The sequence below is a fragment of the Solanum dulcamara genome, chromosome 5 (assembly GCF_947179165.1).
Source record: "Solanum dulcamara chromosome 5, daSolDulc1.2, whole genome shotgun sequence".
NCBI lineage: Eukaryota > Viridiplantae > Streptophyta > Magnoliopsida > Solanales > Solanaceae > Solanum > Solanum dulcamara.
Window position 1 is genome coordinate 70,689,264 of NC_077241.1, and position 15,337 is coordinate 70,704,600.

The 15,337-nt window shown below is 35.2% G+C and overlaps 1 protein-coding gene across 1 annotated transcript; it reads left to right on the top strand.

Annotated features, from left to right (window-relative positions):
- The first annotated feature begins 2,944 nt into the window (after window positions 1-2,944).
- LOC129889563 (WAT1-related protein At4g19185-like) lies at window positions 2,945-14,088 on the top strand. Its single transcript, XM_055964922.1, has 7 exons — window positions 2,945-3,458; window positions 4,266-4,328; window positions 4,432-4,548; window positions 5,629-5,914; window positions 9,625-9,780; window positions 13,125-13,276; window positions 13,597-14,088. Exons 1-7 carry the CDS (start codon window positions 3,259-3,261, stop codon window positions 13,778-13,780), a joined length of 1,158 nt encoding a protein of 385 aa, XP_055820897.1. The 5' UTR covers window positions 2,945-3,258; the 3' UTR covers window positions 13,781-14,088.
- The last annotated feature ends 1,249 nt before the right edge of the window (window positions 14,089-15,337 follow it).

The following is a 15,337-nucleotide window of genomic DNA, read 5'->3' on the forward strand; positions in this document are numbered from 1 at the left end:
AATGGGTTTTTATACGAAAATAAAATGAGAGAAATGAAATTGTAAGATACAAGGCACGCCTTGTTGCATAAAAATTCTCTCAAAGACCCGGGGTTAACTATGAAGAAACATATTCACCTGTTATGGATGGAATAACATTTCGATATCTCATTAGTTTAGCTGTACATAAAAAACTTAGTATACATCTAATGGATGTAGTTACAGCTTACCTTTATGGTTCACTTGATAATGAAATTTACATGAAAATTTCAGAAGGATTAAAATTGCCGAAAGCATGTAATAAGTCTAGGGAGATGTACTCAATAAAACTGCAAAGATCACTATACGGTCTGAAACAATCAGGGCGTATGTGGTATAATCGCCTTAGTGAGTACTTAATAAATGAAGGCTATATGAATGATGTTATTTGTCCATGTGTTTTTATTAAGAAAATGGAATCAGAGTTTGTTATACTCGTCGTTTATGTTGATGACATAAATCTCATTGGAACTCCTAAAGAGGTCCAAAAGACAATTGAATATCTAAAGAAAGAATTTGAAATGAAAGACCTTGGAAAGACAAAACTTTGTCTAGGTTTGCAAATTGAACATTTAGCAGACGGGTTTTTTATCCATCAATCTGTCTACACTGAGAAAATCTTAAAAAGATTTTACATGGACAAAGCATATCCATTAAGTATTCCAATGGTTGTTCGATCACTTGTAGTGAAAAAGGATCCATTTCGACCTCCAGAAGAGGGTGAAGAAATTCTTGGTCCTGAAGTACCATATCTCAGTTCTATTGGTGCACTTATGTACCTTGCTAATGCAACTAGGCCTGATATAACATTCTCTGTTAATTTGCTGGCAAGGTATAGTTCATCCCCAACGCGAAGGCATTGGAACGGTATCAAACATATTTTGCGATACCTGAAGTGTACTATTGATATGAGTTTGTTTTATACTAACAAAGGTTGCACATACCTTATTGATTATGCAGATGCAGGTTATTTATCAGACCCACATAAAACTCGATCTCAAATAGGCTATTTGTTTACACACGGAGGGACTGCTATATCATGGCGATCTACAAAGTAGTTCATTGTTGCTACTTCTTCAAATCATGCTGAAATAATAACAATTCATGAAGCAAGTAGAGAATGTGTGTGGTTGAGATCGATGATATAGTTCATCAAAGAAAGATGCAGTCTGAAAAATGATGTTAAAGTACCCACAATTATATTTGAAGACAATGCCACGTGCATAGCTCAATTAAAAGGTGGCTTCATAAAAGGAGACGAACGAAACATATTTCACCAAAATTATTCTTCACACATGATCTACAGAAGAATGGTGATATTGATGTACAACAAGTTCGTTCAAGTGATAATCTTGCAGATTTATTCACAAAGACATTACCAACATCAACTTTTAAGAAATTAAGATATAAAGTTGGAATGCGTCGTCTCCAAAATATCAAATAAAGCTTTCATCAGGGAGAGTAAAATACGCACTGCACTCTTTTTTCCTTAACCAAGGTTTTTGTCCCATTGGGTTTTTCTGGCAAGGTTTTTAATGAGGCAACATTCACGGCGTATTACCAGATGTGTGTACTCTTTTTCCTTCACTAGACTTTTTTCCATTGGGTTTTTTCGAGTAAGGTTTTAACGAGGCACAACATATATGGATATTGAAAATAACTATTTATATTATCTCTTATAAAATTGTTAAGGAGACACATTATACATGGACATCCAATGGAGAGTGTTATGTATGGATGTATCTATCCAAGTGGGACCCACCACTTGGATAGTTGGGCAAGTTAGACAACAAATTGACTCTTCCTTATGCCTATATAATATGCACGTTCTGTTCAAATGAAGTAGTGAAGATATACAGAAAACACGCACAAAGAGCAATTACTTTCTCCTCCTTATTTCTCTTAATCTCTCTTGTTATTATTTTCTCCTTCTTAAATTATTAATCTAGTCTATTTTACAACATCATTTTTTCCTTGTTTTCTTATACCGTCAATCCTTGTTATAGTAATAATATTTATTTGAAAATTTTATGACTGCAAAATAATGTACTGTAAATTGATATTTAATGTTCAGATCTCATTTAATTGCTATAAATAAAAAATACACGAGAATTAAGTGTAAGAATTTTGTGTGCAAAGAAGAAGGAAAGTATATGTTAACCAATTTAACAAAAATATAGTAAGAGTATGAATATTAAAAAAAAAAAAGACAAACACTTGGGTCTTTCTTCTTGAACTCATGATTAATAACTGATGGACATTATTTAAATTAGAATTTTTTCCTTTTAGATTTTCATATTTAAAATTTATTGTGTACCCGATATTAATGATGATTATAATGAATATTATAATAATTTCTTTACTTTTATACCTAATATATTTCTCACATAATATTATTATATAATATTTGAGTATGTTATTATAGATGAGACAAGAGAGAATTCGGATGGTAAGCACGCTCGAGCAAAAAGCAAAGAGGAAGGAATAAAAATAAATTTAAAAAATACTATTATAAATGAATAATTTTAGGAAAAAAATACCTATTTTGTTACAGTGAATTTTTACTTTGTTATGCTTTAAGAGAAATAAGAATCTGTTTGAATATGTTTATTTTAAGTACCTTTTAAGTTAAAATAACTTTTATTTTTTTTTATGATATTTGGATAAATAAAAAAAGTACTTTTGAACACTTATTTTAAAACAAAATAATTTAAAAAAAATAAAAAATAAAAAGCTAAAATTTCCAACTTAAAAAAAAAAAACAATTTTAAAAAATCTTATCCAATCTCTATACTAATATTCTTCCCCTTTAATGTTTTTATACGGAAAATGGCTGTTGAAAAGAAGTTTGATTGCACAAGTTACACGTTGTAGAATTTTCTTATTAGAATCAGACAAGAAAACAAATAGCATGTGAGAGAAGAAAGATCCAATTTTTTTATTCAAGAAGACACAAACTCAGTAGAACAATGTGAGGTCCAGGACTCCTTTCTTTTATCCAAAATAAGTAGTTATTATAATCAAATCATTCTTTCCCATTCCTCCTGAAAAATGAAAGTCTTGCAATTTGCAATATAATAAGTGGCCCTGACCAGAGACCCCGTCACCACCTACCCCTGAGATTAAACTTGTTGGGCTGCTATATAAGGGGGTGGGTGGGAAAACCCCCTCACCACCTACCCTGAGATTAAACTTGTTGGGCTGCTATATAAGGGGGTGGGTGGGTGTGGAGTGGATGAAATGAGCAAAATGGCAGTAGGAAATGGAGGTGATGTATGGAAAGCTCATGGTGCAATGGTTTTGGTACAACTTTTCAATGGTGGTTACCATGTGATTACTACAGTGGCTCTCAATGTGGGCATGAATGAAATTGTATTCTGTTTGTATAGAGACCTTCTTGCTATATCTATTCTTGCCTCAATCGCCTATTTCCGTGAAAAGTTAGTTCTTTTATCTATTTCCATGTATCTCCTATTTTTTGTTGTGTTTCTCTTAAATCTGCAATCCAAACTGTGTATTCTTCTTTTATTGCTAATCTGCATGATCATGTTGTTACATATATGCAATACCAACTAGTTGAGATTGAGGTTTATTTATTGTTGTTACATGTATATTAAGATTAATGTTTGATAAAATTCTTTTAATTTGATTAAATATTGTATTCAGAAAACCTTTAGCTTTAGAGAATCCTTAATTCTTTTAAGAATCAATTTATTTTCCAGTATTAAAATGGAATGGGCTCGAATAGAGCTAGGCGGACAGAGGTTCATATAGCAGATCCTAATTATTTTACGAGTGGTTGTTTGAAAAAAATATTTATTTTATTGACTATTTGGTAGTCCAGAATAATTGATGCAAAGACTATAAATGTTTCTTTTGCTACTCTTCCGATTGGAGATTTGACTGAAACCACATTACCAGTATTAGTAAAAAAGAGATTTGTGTGTAAAACCTTGATATAGTTAGCTAAGTAGATACCATTAGAACCATGTCTAGCTTTCTAATGATGATGTGTGATCTGGGTTCGTGATGATGTGTAGGGTTGAGTTTGTTAAAAAAAGCATTATCATTGACCTGGTACCTGTTAAAAAAAGCATTAGTATTGATAAGTTGTATATTATGCAAGCTGAGGGTCTTATCATATGCTGCATATTGTTTTCTATAAGTTCTTTCGAAAGTTAGTTGCAATATTTGGAATTATATGAGCATCACTCACAAATCTATGTTTTATGTTTCTCTATGTATAGGAGATTGAGGCTTCCTCTGAATAAACGGCTGCTACTGTCATTCTTCATTTTAGGATTAACTGGGTAATTTTTGATGTCCTACGCATGTTAATTTGAATTTGTTTTCTTATAATTGATAAAAGCTTATTGCTGAAAATGTCTGTTTTCGCCCTTGGTACTGAGACAGTATTTACGGTAACCAACTGTTGTTCCTTCTTGGTCTTGGCTACACAAATCCGACTTATGCTGCTGCGTTGCAACCTGCAATACCAGTCTTCACGTTCATACTTGCTGTACTTGTGGGGTCAGTAAACATTCAACCCCCTTCATCTCTTGATTCTGTATTTGTTTCCACCACTCCCATCTCTTGCATGTCCTGGGTGTTGAGCGAGTCTTGTGTATCTGCTTAACTTTGTGAGCTTTATAAATCATAGTCTTCTATCAAGTATCAAATGTTGTTTTCTTAATAACAAAGTTGTTTTGTGCTTTAAATTGGAGCAGTCACAAGTATTAGCATGGCGGACAGATCATAGAATATCTCGAAGGATATACATTAAGATATTCTCGATATGGTAAATATGTAAGAGATATTATAAATACTACATTTAGTATAGAATATCGTATAGCATTAGTTGTAGAATATATGTAAGAGATATTCTAGATACTACATTAAGTGTAGAATATTGATTTATGTGGTGCTGTTTTGGAAACATTTGAGGTGAAGGGGTGTTTCTGTTTGCCAAAAACAACATAGGTGTTCCTTTATTTATTGTAATGGCCCAACCCCCTAGTGATATTGTTTGCTCTGGTCCTAGACCCTCACAGCTTTAAAACGCGTCACTAGGATTTAAGGCCTGCTTACTTATATACCCTCAAGATCTCTTCTGTGTTTTGCCCATGTGGGACTCTTATCCTAAGCTAGGGGTGTCACATTTATTTTAATAGTGCACCATTTAAAAAGTAATTTTATGATCAATGATAGAGTATAGGGTGTTGTTCAACTGTCAAGGTAACACCTGAAGTGGATCACAGAGAACATGGTGCTGTTGCATAGTATTTTAGTGGAAATGAGATGGACATCTATGATTTGGAAAAACTTTTATGCCTTAATTTAGTTAAACTGTGAGCAGGTGCTCCATGGGAATCTCTTGATATCAAAAACAATTAATGGAAATGGAAGAGACAGGCTTTTGGAAAAAGTGTTCTCTGTGAATTAGTCCATGTTCCCTGATTCTTAAGTCATCTAAAGTCTTCCATCATCACAAGAAGGAACATGGGCCAGTCCATTGTGCATTTCTAGTATTGTCACATAACTTATCCGTCGCAGTTATTGACCTTCTCAACATCATTCATATTGTGTAATTCACGTGTGTTATTTATGCAGTACAGAAACTGCGAAGCTTCTTACTGTGGAAGGCCAGGCAAAAGCTGGAGGTACCATTGTTTGTGTTTCTGGGGCGATTTTAATGGCTGTATTCCGTGGTCCAGTGGTGTTTGGAGACGGCACATCAGCCTTAATAGCACAAATTGAGATAAGTTCTAAGGGTCAACCAGAGCCTGCTGGATTGCTAATGTCTAGTTTTCTGGAGTTAGGACTTGATAATTGGCACCTCGGCGTCTTATGCTTAATAGGGAACTGTATGTGCATGGCAGCATACTTAGCTCTTCAGGTAACTAGATAATCATTTCAATCGTTAATGCAGATCGACTTGATTGGAATAAATAGCATACTGTTCTCAATGACTATACTGAAAGGCTATGCACATATATGTATCTAGTCATCCCTAAAATAGTTCGCCCCAATCTTCCTTGTATATAGATCCTTTCACAATGAACCTCCTTCTCTAATAATATGCTCATGAAGGTGATTTTTCATGCTTTGGGTGAGTGGCCTGTGATGCACTAGCATTTGCATGGGGGCCTTTGAAATTGTGAAATTGGTATTGAGTGAATTTTTACAACTGATTAAAATATGATAAAAAAGTTAAATGTATTGCTATGTAAAATACAGATGTAACTTACCTTGTAAAAGATATTAAATGTAACTTAATTATGTCTAATACTGCTTCCATCATTTTCTTTCTTGTCTGGGATTTAATTTTCACTCACTGGTTCTTAGGAAAGGCTGGTAATGGTTTGTTGATTCCTCTCGATTGTTGACTGGTTTTCTTTTGTGATATCTCAACTATAGTCTAGTGGGTTTCTTGCTTTCTTTTTCTATTTTCTTCTTTTGTTGGGGGTGAAGATGAAGAAGAAGTTGCTTAAATTTTGAATTGCCTTTTATTATCACTGTTTGCTTACAGGAACAACTATTATGCCCTAAAATGAAATGAAACCTCTATATCTAGATGACCTCTCAATAGGAAGTAAATAGTAGAATAGCACAATTGGGCAGGATTTAAGTCTAGACCAACAGGAGGAGAACTCGTTAACTTGTTCATACTCTTATATAGTGTACAGACATATATAATTGTTTCAAGGGGCTCACTGTCTTAGATTTAGTTCAGAGCAGAAGTTGCAACCACTGCACAGAAATGATCTGTTAGCTCGTGGAGTGAGTTAGGAGTAAACAGAACATAAGGATGTTGATTTGGGGCCTTTTACATAGTTAGTTAGAATTTTCTTTCCAAAGTCTTCAGACAGTCTAGTTCTTGAATGGAAATAGGTAGATAGGTGTACTAGTTCGACTGCAAGTGTCTTCAGTTCACACACAAACTCTTGGAGTGAACTCTCCTTCTAAAAAGGTTTGGATATAGTACTTTGATAAGTGTTTTAATTTTTGAAGATTGGTTATATTTTCTTCAAAAATATATGTAACACTCTCCAAATTGTATGTTAGTTTACCTGTGTTAGACTTAGATGAGCTTAAATGGGCCACATGGATGGTGGAGATTCAATAGCTGACCCCAAGGTTCAGCAGTATGGAGATTCTTACCACTAAGTTTGTGTTAATAGATGAAGTAAGTGCGGTGGGAGACTGTCACATCTTCTAAAAATTTGGGAGGACTTGGAGTTAAAGATCTAAAAGTATTTAATAAAGCGTTATTGGGCAATTTATGGAGGTTCGGGGTGGAGTTACAACCTTAATGGAAGGGGGTGATAGTGGACAAATATGGGATTACGGAGGGGGTTGGAAAATTAGAGATATTGTTTTGCCTTTCGGTTTTGGGTTTTGGAGGAATATCATGAAGTGATGGGATTATTTCGTGGAAAATATCTCGTTCAAGGCAGGAGGACAGAAATGGAGTGGGAACATATTATTGAAAGATTCATTCCAAATTTTGTACAGCATTTCTTGCCAAAGAGACTTGACAATCCGACAAATTAGAGAGGGCACTAGGTGGAGAGATTTTTTGTGGTAGACTTAGTTAACAATGGAGTGTTCTCTGGGAAGTCTTTTTATGAGAAACTTTTAGTCAGGGAGGAGAATGATTCACGTGATGCAGTGTGGGTTCCAAGTGTGCCGAGGAAGGTGTGCTTTTTCTCTTGGCTAGCTACTAGAGGGGTGATTTTGACAGCAGAAAATCTTAGAAAGTGGAAAGTTGTCTGCATCAGTTGGTGTTACACGTGCAAGAGGAGGGCGAGGACGTGGACCATCTGCTTCTTCATTGTGGAATTACCATGTGACTATGGTGGGAAATGTTTAAGTGGTTTTGCACCTCTTGGGCAATGCCAAGAACTGTGAAAGAGTTGGTGTTCAGTTGGAAGAACGGGAGAAGGAGGAGAAGAATGAAAGGCTTGGAACATGGGTTCCTCTTGCATTGATGTGGTAGTTTGGAGAGAGGGAAATAGAAGAGCTTTTGAAGGAGTAGAATCGAGTCTCCTTTATTTTCTTTTGGTGGAAACAGAAAGTATCTTGTTGTATAGATCTTGGGCGGAGTTTGTTGAGAATCATATTTTGTAGAATCTTTATTTTATGGTATGCCCCATGTATATGTCCAGTTTGGCCATGTTTATGGATGAAAATACCTTTACTTGATCAAAAAAAGAGCCAATGTGTGGAAAATATAATGCGCTTTACACTTACATGTTAACAACAACAACAACAACAACAACAACAACCACCCAGTGAAATCCCACAACGTAGGGTCTGGGGAGGGTAGAGTGTACGCGACCTTACTCCTACCAAGGTAGGACGGCTGTTTCCGAGAGACCCTCAGCTCAAAAAAGGCATAAAAAGGGGGTCAGATAAGGTTAAGAAATTCAAAGCGCTATAGGAAAATAAATAACGAAGGCATCACAGATAAAATAGAGTAATCACAAGTACTGGAAGTAATAAATAGTAACAGAAATAGCAGAAATGAGAGCACAAGGAATTGTAATGTGCTAATGCGCCTACGAATAGGGAAGAATAACGAGACTATGTACTAGCCTTCTACCCTAATGTGGGTCCTCCACACCCTCCTATCTAAGGTCATGTCCTCGGTAAGCTGTAACTGAGCCATGTCCTGTCTAATCACCTCTCCCCAATACTTCTTCGGCCTACCCCTACCTCTTCTGTAACCATCCATGGCCAACCTCTCACACCTCCTCACTGGGTCATCTGTGTCTCTCCTCTTCACATGCCCAAACCATCTCAGTCGCATTTCCCGCATCTTGTCTTCCACGAGGCCACTCCTACCTTGTCCCGAATAGCCTCATTTCTAATCCTGTCGCTCCTGGTGTGACCACACATCCATCTCAACATTCTCATCTCGGCAACTTTCATCTTTTGAATGTGAGAGATCTTAACTGGCCAACACTCTGCCCCATACAACATAGCCGGTCTAACCTTACATGTTACCATTTCAAAAATAAATGCCCTTTACCCTTTCCTTATTAAAAGTTATCACATTCAGTTTCATGATATTTTCTCCTATTTGGTTTCTTCTCTTGTGAACTTTGATCTATCAATTGCTATTCATCTGAAAGAGATCAATTTGCTCATTTTGCCACTATGCTGGACACCTTTCACTTAATCTTAAGCATGTGAAGTTTTGATCGTGTCAAGTAATCCAGATTATATAAATTAGTGATCATTTGATAATTGGTAAGAAAGATGACTTAACTGAACAAATAGCTATATACCAATTCTAGTCAACAGAATCGATGTATTAAAAGACTGATTTATTTTTTTTGTGAAATAATCTATACCCAATAGGCCAAAAAACAAACATACTGATTATTTTGTGAAATAATCCATAGAAACAATCTGGTTTTGGCTGGTCGCGTGACCTACAGTCAGGGTTGGTACAAACAGTTTATTCAGAGATATCTGTGACACTTCAGATCTTGGGCTAGCTTGAAGCATTATCTGGAAAATCCTTGAGTTTGTCAGTGTATGTGTGTATTATTATGAAATGTCTGCAGAGTTGAGTGAGTTAAAGATTTTTTTTTGCAGGCTCCAGTTTTGGAAAAATACCCAGCTAGCATATCATTGACAGCATATTCTTATTCTTTTGGCGTTCTATTAATGATAGGGACATCATTCTTTATGACCGATGGATCAACAAACTGGTATTTGACACCATCTGAAGTTGTTGCTGTGTTATATGCTGTAAGATTCTCTTATGTCCTGATCTTCATTTTCTCTGATGCATGAAATGAGATTTTATTTATCTTTGATCAAGTCTCAAAATGATTTATCTCAAATAAAAAAGAAATCTGAGACAATGATATACAAAAATTCAAGAAATGTGATACCAGGTATAATTTGCTTTTTTTTTTTGGTAAGTAAATATTTATTCATCACCAAAGTATTGATTTTACAAGACCACAGCCAATTAACACATTGGCTGTCTAAGAGCAAAGAAACAACAAAAACACCCCTGTTACAGAAGAAAAGCAAACTAGACTCACCTCCTAGGGAGGGTCTCTAATTCATTTTAGAGAACAGGTAACTCAACTACAAAGAATAGCAAATACACTGGGGATAGTTCTAGAAGTGACACTGATGCAGCAGTTGTTGTATGGGAGTTGAGGCTCGAATATTACAAGTGAAAGCAATAACCCTGGCAATGCTTTCCATAGATTGACACTTATCTTCAAATACTCTTTGGTTTCTCTCCTACCAGACAGCATGTACATATTTTGCACATACCAGCTTGAAAACAGGAGCTTTGTGAGATCTCCCTTTGGCCTGCGTAATTGCACAGTGCATATGATCAGTCCAGTCTCTTGGTCTACAAGGTGCTGTATGGAGCCATCTTAACAGTCTATCCCATAGACTCTTGGCAAAGGGACAGCACATAGAGATGATCTCTTGTTTCTAGTGTTGCTTGACAAAACACACACTGAGGGTCTACTTCCATGTTCCAATTGATCAATCTATCCTTTGTGAGCAGTCTACCTTCGAAATTAAGCCACATAGTGAAGATAGCTGTTGCTTCATTCCTGAACATAAACATTTTCAAGGCACTCTTATATTGTCCCCTAGCAGGTGCAGATACACTTGTCCAATAAGACTCTTCCTTTTCAAATTCTGGAGTTGACTGTGATTCACAATACTACTTGTTTCAATGATGTTCTTCAAAATATTATCAATTTGCTGACCCTTTATGTAAAACATATGAATCCACTTCATCCGCATAGCATCTTGTTTGTGTGTCAAATCCCAGAAGCTCTCGAGTAGGGCAGCCTTATTCCAGAGCTTGGGATTGATTAGGTTCAGCCCCCCAATACACTTAGGAGTGCAGATTCTATCCGAAGAGACCGGAGCTCTCTTTGTAATAGTATTGGTCCCAGATCAAATGTAGCTTCTACATTGGGCTTCAATAAGCTCCATCACCTTGGCAGGAATTTGAAATAACTGTGCCCAATAAGCCTGTATCCCAAATAGCACAGATTGAACTAGTTGATTCTCCTAGCAAGGAGAGTTGCAGTCCAAGAAGATATTCTATCCATCGGTTTATCAATCAAAGGTTGCCACGGCATGCTAGACAGTTTCTTAGTTGCCAGAGGGACTCCTAGATATCGGAAGGGTAATCCATCTTGGCCAAACCCCTACTCCTCAAGAATCAGCCCTTTATTTATAATGGAAATCCCCCCAAAATAAACAGCACTTTTGTCCATATTCTCCTAAGCCCAGAAGCATTAGAGAATTTTAAGAAACAAGCATGTAAAAGGGAGACATATTCAACATCACCTCTAGCAAAGAGCAATAGATCATCAGCAAAACTGAGGTGAGTTATATTCAACTTAGCACATCTAGGATGGTAATGGAACCTCTTATCAGCTTTTACACCATTCAAACATCTACTTAGATACTCCATAGTCACAGCAAACAAGAATGGAGAAATGGGGTCTCCCTATCTCAATCCTTTAGCTGCATTAAAAGGGATAGTTATCTCTCCATTAACAAGGATTGAGTAGTTTGACAGGCCGTAGACACTCCATGATCCAGTTTGAAACTTAGCAGGAAAAACAAGGAGATCTTAAGCCTATGATCGAGAAATAGACTTTCTTAAGGTCTATTTAATCATACATCTAGAAGATATGTGTTTCTTAGATCAGCTTGGAGATGTTTTCTCCAAATCCCTCACTAGTCCTTGTATTAGTTACATTTGTAACAAGCTCGGTACATATGACTTGTATGCACCAACTTGAGTGTAAGTGTTAGAATAGGAACATGAATAGGACTAGGATTTGTATATACTATCCTACATGGAAAATGATTGTATTGTAGTGTTTATAAACAGAGCTTTGTGTAATAATGTAGATACACAATTCAATAATATTTTTGTCCTCTAGTTCTCATAAGCATCCCCGTGGCTCTTTGATGGTCTTGTAACTATTTTTAGCACCTTTTGATGCTGCTTTTGCTATACATACAAGATGTTGCCTTAATTAAAAAAAAATCAACTATTGAAATGGAGGAACCTATGCCTAGTGTCCCCCAAAGTGTCCGATCTTGAACTTTTGTCCACGCTTAATAAAATCTTTTAAAAATGACCTAAAATTGATAAAATTCGCTTGGAAGAATTTATGTTGCCCATCAGACATAAGTTCTAACGTTTGCCTATAAGACAAAACTTGTGCGTCAATTGAATAGATGCACTGTCTTGAAATATCTTGAACGTCTGCCTTATGGGCAAAAGTAGAACTTATTCCTGATAGACAACATACGTAAGTTCTAACTTTTGCCTATAAGACATAACTTCTCGTCAATTCAGCAGGTTCATTGTCTTAAAATGTCCTTAACATTTGCCTTATGGGCAAAAGTTAGAACTTATGCCTGATGGGCAATATACTTAAGTTCTAACTTTCTCCTATAAGGCAAAACTTCTGGTCAATTGAGTAGGTTTACTTTCTTAAAAAATCTCCTTAATGTCATTCTTGTGGGCTTAAGTTAGAATTTTTTGAAGCGGAGACTATTTTTTTTGAAAATTGTTAAGCGGGCCAAAAAATCAAGACCACCCCTTACAGAGGCCATTTTTGTTAGATTTTTCTTACGGGGACAAAATATCAAGACCAACCCATCTGAAGGCCATTTCTGAACTTGACCCATTGAATTGTTGTTGTTAAAATCATAATGAAGTATATGGTTCTCTCCAACAACTTAACTTTTTTCATGAGTTGGTCAAATAATTTAACATGGTATGAAAGCCAAGACCTATCCCTATAACGTGCTCTTTTTTTACAAGTGAAATGATCAAATTTTCTCTTGAAATGTGCAAAATGATCCAGATTTGCCCCTGAAACTTTGAAGAACAGGGTCAATGCTGTTCATACTTCCTTCCACTAATGGTTCATAGTGGATTAAACTATCTTTTTAATGGTTCATAGTGTATTCTCATTCATCTTTCTATAACATCTCATCCCATATGGTAAGTATGTAGATGGACAAAGTTTTTAGTTGGAATAAAATGAAATAGTTTTGTCACAATGGTTAATGTCTTTCAGGGAATTGTTGCATCAGCGCTGAACTACGGACTTATGACATGGTCCAATAAGGTTATTGGCCCTTCTTTAGTTGCTTTATACAATCCGCTTCAACCTGCTGCATCAGCAATTTTGTCTAGTATTTTTCTTGGGAGCGCTATTTATCTGGGAAGGTTAGTGCTCTGATTTATTCTGAATGTAATCATGCTCCAGAAAATATTCCACATTTATATCCGTGTATGTTCTCATGTCTTTATTTTATTCTTGTTTTGGCACAATGAGGACCAAAAAAGACATGAGGGTGATGTGAAGCTCTCCTGCTGGAAATTTACCATGTTTTCTTTCTGACTTGCTTTCTTTTGGAGATTGATTCTTGCAAAACTATGAACTATTCCACTTGCTGAGTGTATATGATTTTTTTCTTTCTAGTTCATCTTCTAGTTGTTCGTTGTTAGCCATTGTTCTAAGATATCTCCGTGCGTTGTGATTGCAGCATTTTGGGAGGACTTCTCATTATAGCTGGGCTTTATTTAGTAACTTGGGCATCTTACAGAGAGATGCACGCAGCCAAGGGAACTGTTCCTCATGCTCCTCGGATGACGGATCCCCTTATTCCATATCAGACAGGACACATTTCCTCTGTTCCTTCTTCCTCAATGCCAAAGATCATTGAATAGATATTGCTACAGATATCATTTGCATGTTCTTTTCTTCATTATAATATGTAAGTTCACTGCTAAAAAAAGAATGACAGATATGTATTGCAGTTCTATCAAGTTTTTTTTTCCCTTCCCCAAAAGGAAAATCTTCCTGGAGAAGTGAGGAAGTCTGCAGAAACTTTCTTCTCATGTTCCAGTCTTGTTTCACTGCCAACAATTTTATTTCATTTACTAATGTTTACTCAAGTCACCAAATTCTACCAAAACATGTTTGATTGTCACAATAATTTTGTGGTGAATGAATGCTATACTCAGGCCATACTTAATATCTCTAACAGAATTGGGAAGTGTGAAAGCTAACTTCATCCAAAGATGATTGTTGTTATTCTACTGGAACTTTACAATCCCAAAATATTATAGTCTGTAGTCATCATTTATATTCCTTTCCAAGAGAATCTGAGTTAAAAAAAGATAGTTGCAAGCTGTAATTGGCAGTTGCACAGTAATATAGTTACATATACTCAGAATGGTCCTTCACCATCACTCGATCATAGATGGTTGAAACTCTCTCTCAAAGGCCTCTTGATGCGATGATAAAAGGGTAATTTTATAAATATGCAATAAAGTAATTTCATTTGTACCAAATATAGCCAAATTTATATATATATATATATATATATATATAAATAGCCCAAAATTAGTGATATATGTACAAACAATAAAAAATATTTTCAACAAAATGGTCATATAAAACAAAATCATCATTTAATATTTATGTTAGTTATAGTACTAATTAATCAAGATAAAAATTTAAAAAATAGCCATATTTCAAAAGACATTTATCTACGAAACTGATAAACAACATGCTCAAAGGGTTTATTTATGTTATAGTTCATGGACTTCTTTTCACATTTAGTTAAGTGTTCCTATTGTTCAAAAAATCTTTTACCAAAATGATTAAAATTTGTTCGGATGACGTGTGAATTGCAGTATTGATTTTTTGTTTTAATTATCTTTTATATAATATATTTGTTAACGAATTATTTATTTTTTACTGAATAATATAGATATTGACCGACATAACATACACTTTAAGTTGATTGTCTTGCTAGCAATAGGTTTCTATTAAAAATGATATTTATAATGTTCAAATCTCGAATTTGCCTCTCTAAAAATAAGAATTGGGTCGTGAAAGAAAAGGAAAGGAAAGAGAGATAAAAAGGAGAGAAGCAAGAGGTAACTTAGTTCCCGATAGAGATACAATCAATACAACGCTAGGGTACAATGAATATATAACTAAAAATACAAAGACAAAAACATCTTTGCTCGTCTATAAAATTAGTCTTAGAATACGTGCATTGTACGTGTGAAACCGCGTGTGTCCTTCTTATATAGTTCTTCCAACATACAACAAATATTCAAAGGGACACTTTCATTATTTTTTGATACAACGTCGGTAATGTTTGTAAATGTTTTACGTTTTAAAGTTTGTGTATAGTCTTTAAGAAATTTTCCTCCTTTTTACAGTTGTATAAATGCATAATAAGAAGTTGCCGAATGAAAGTAGTATTTCAT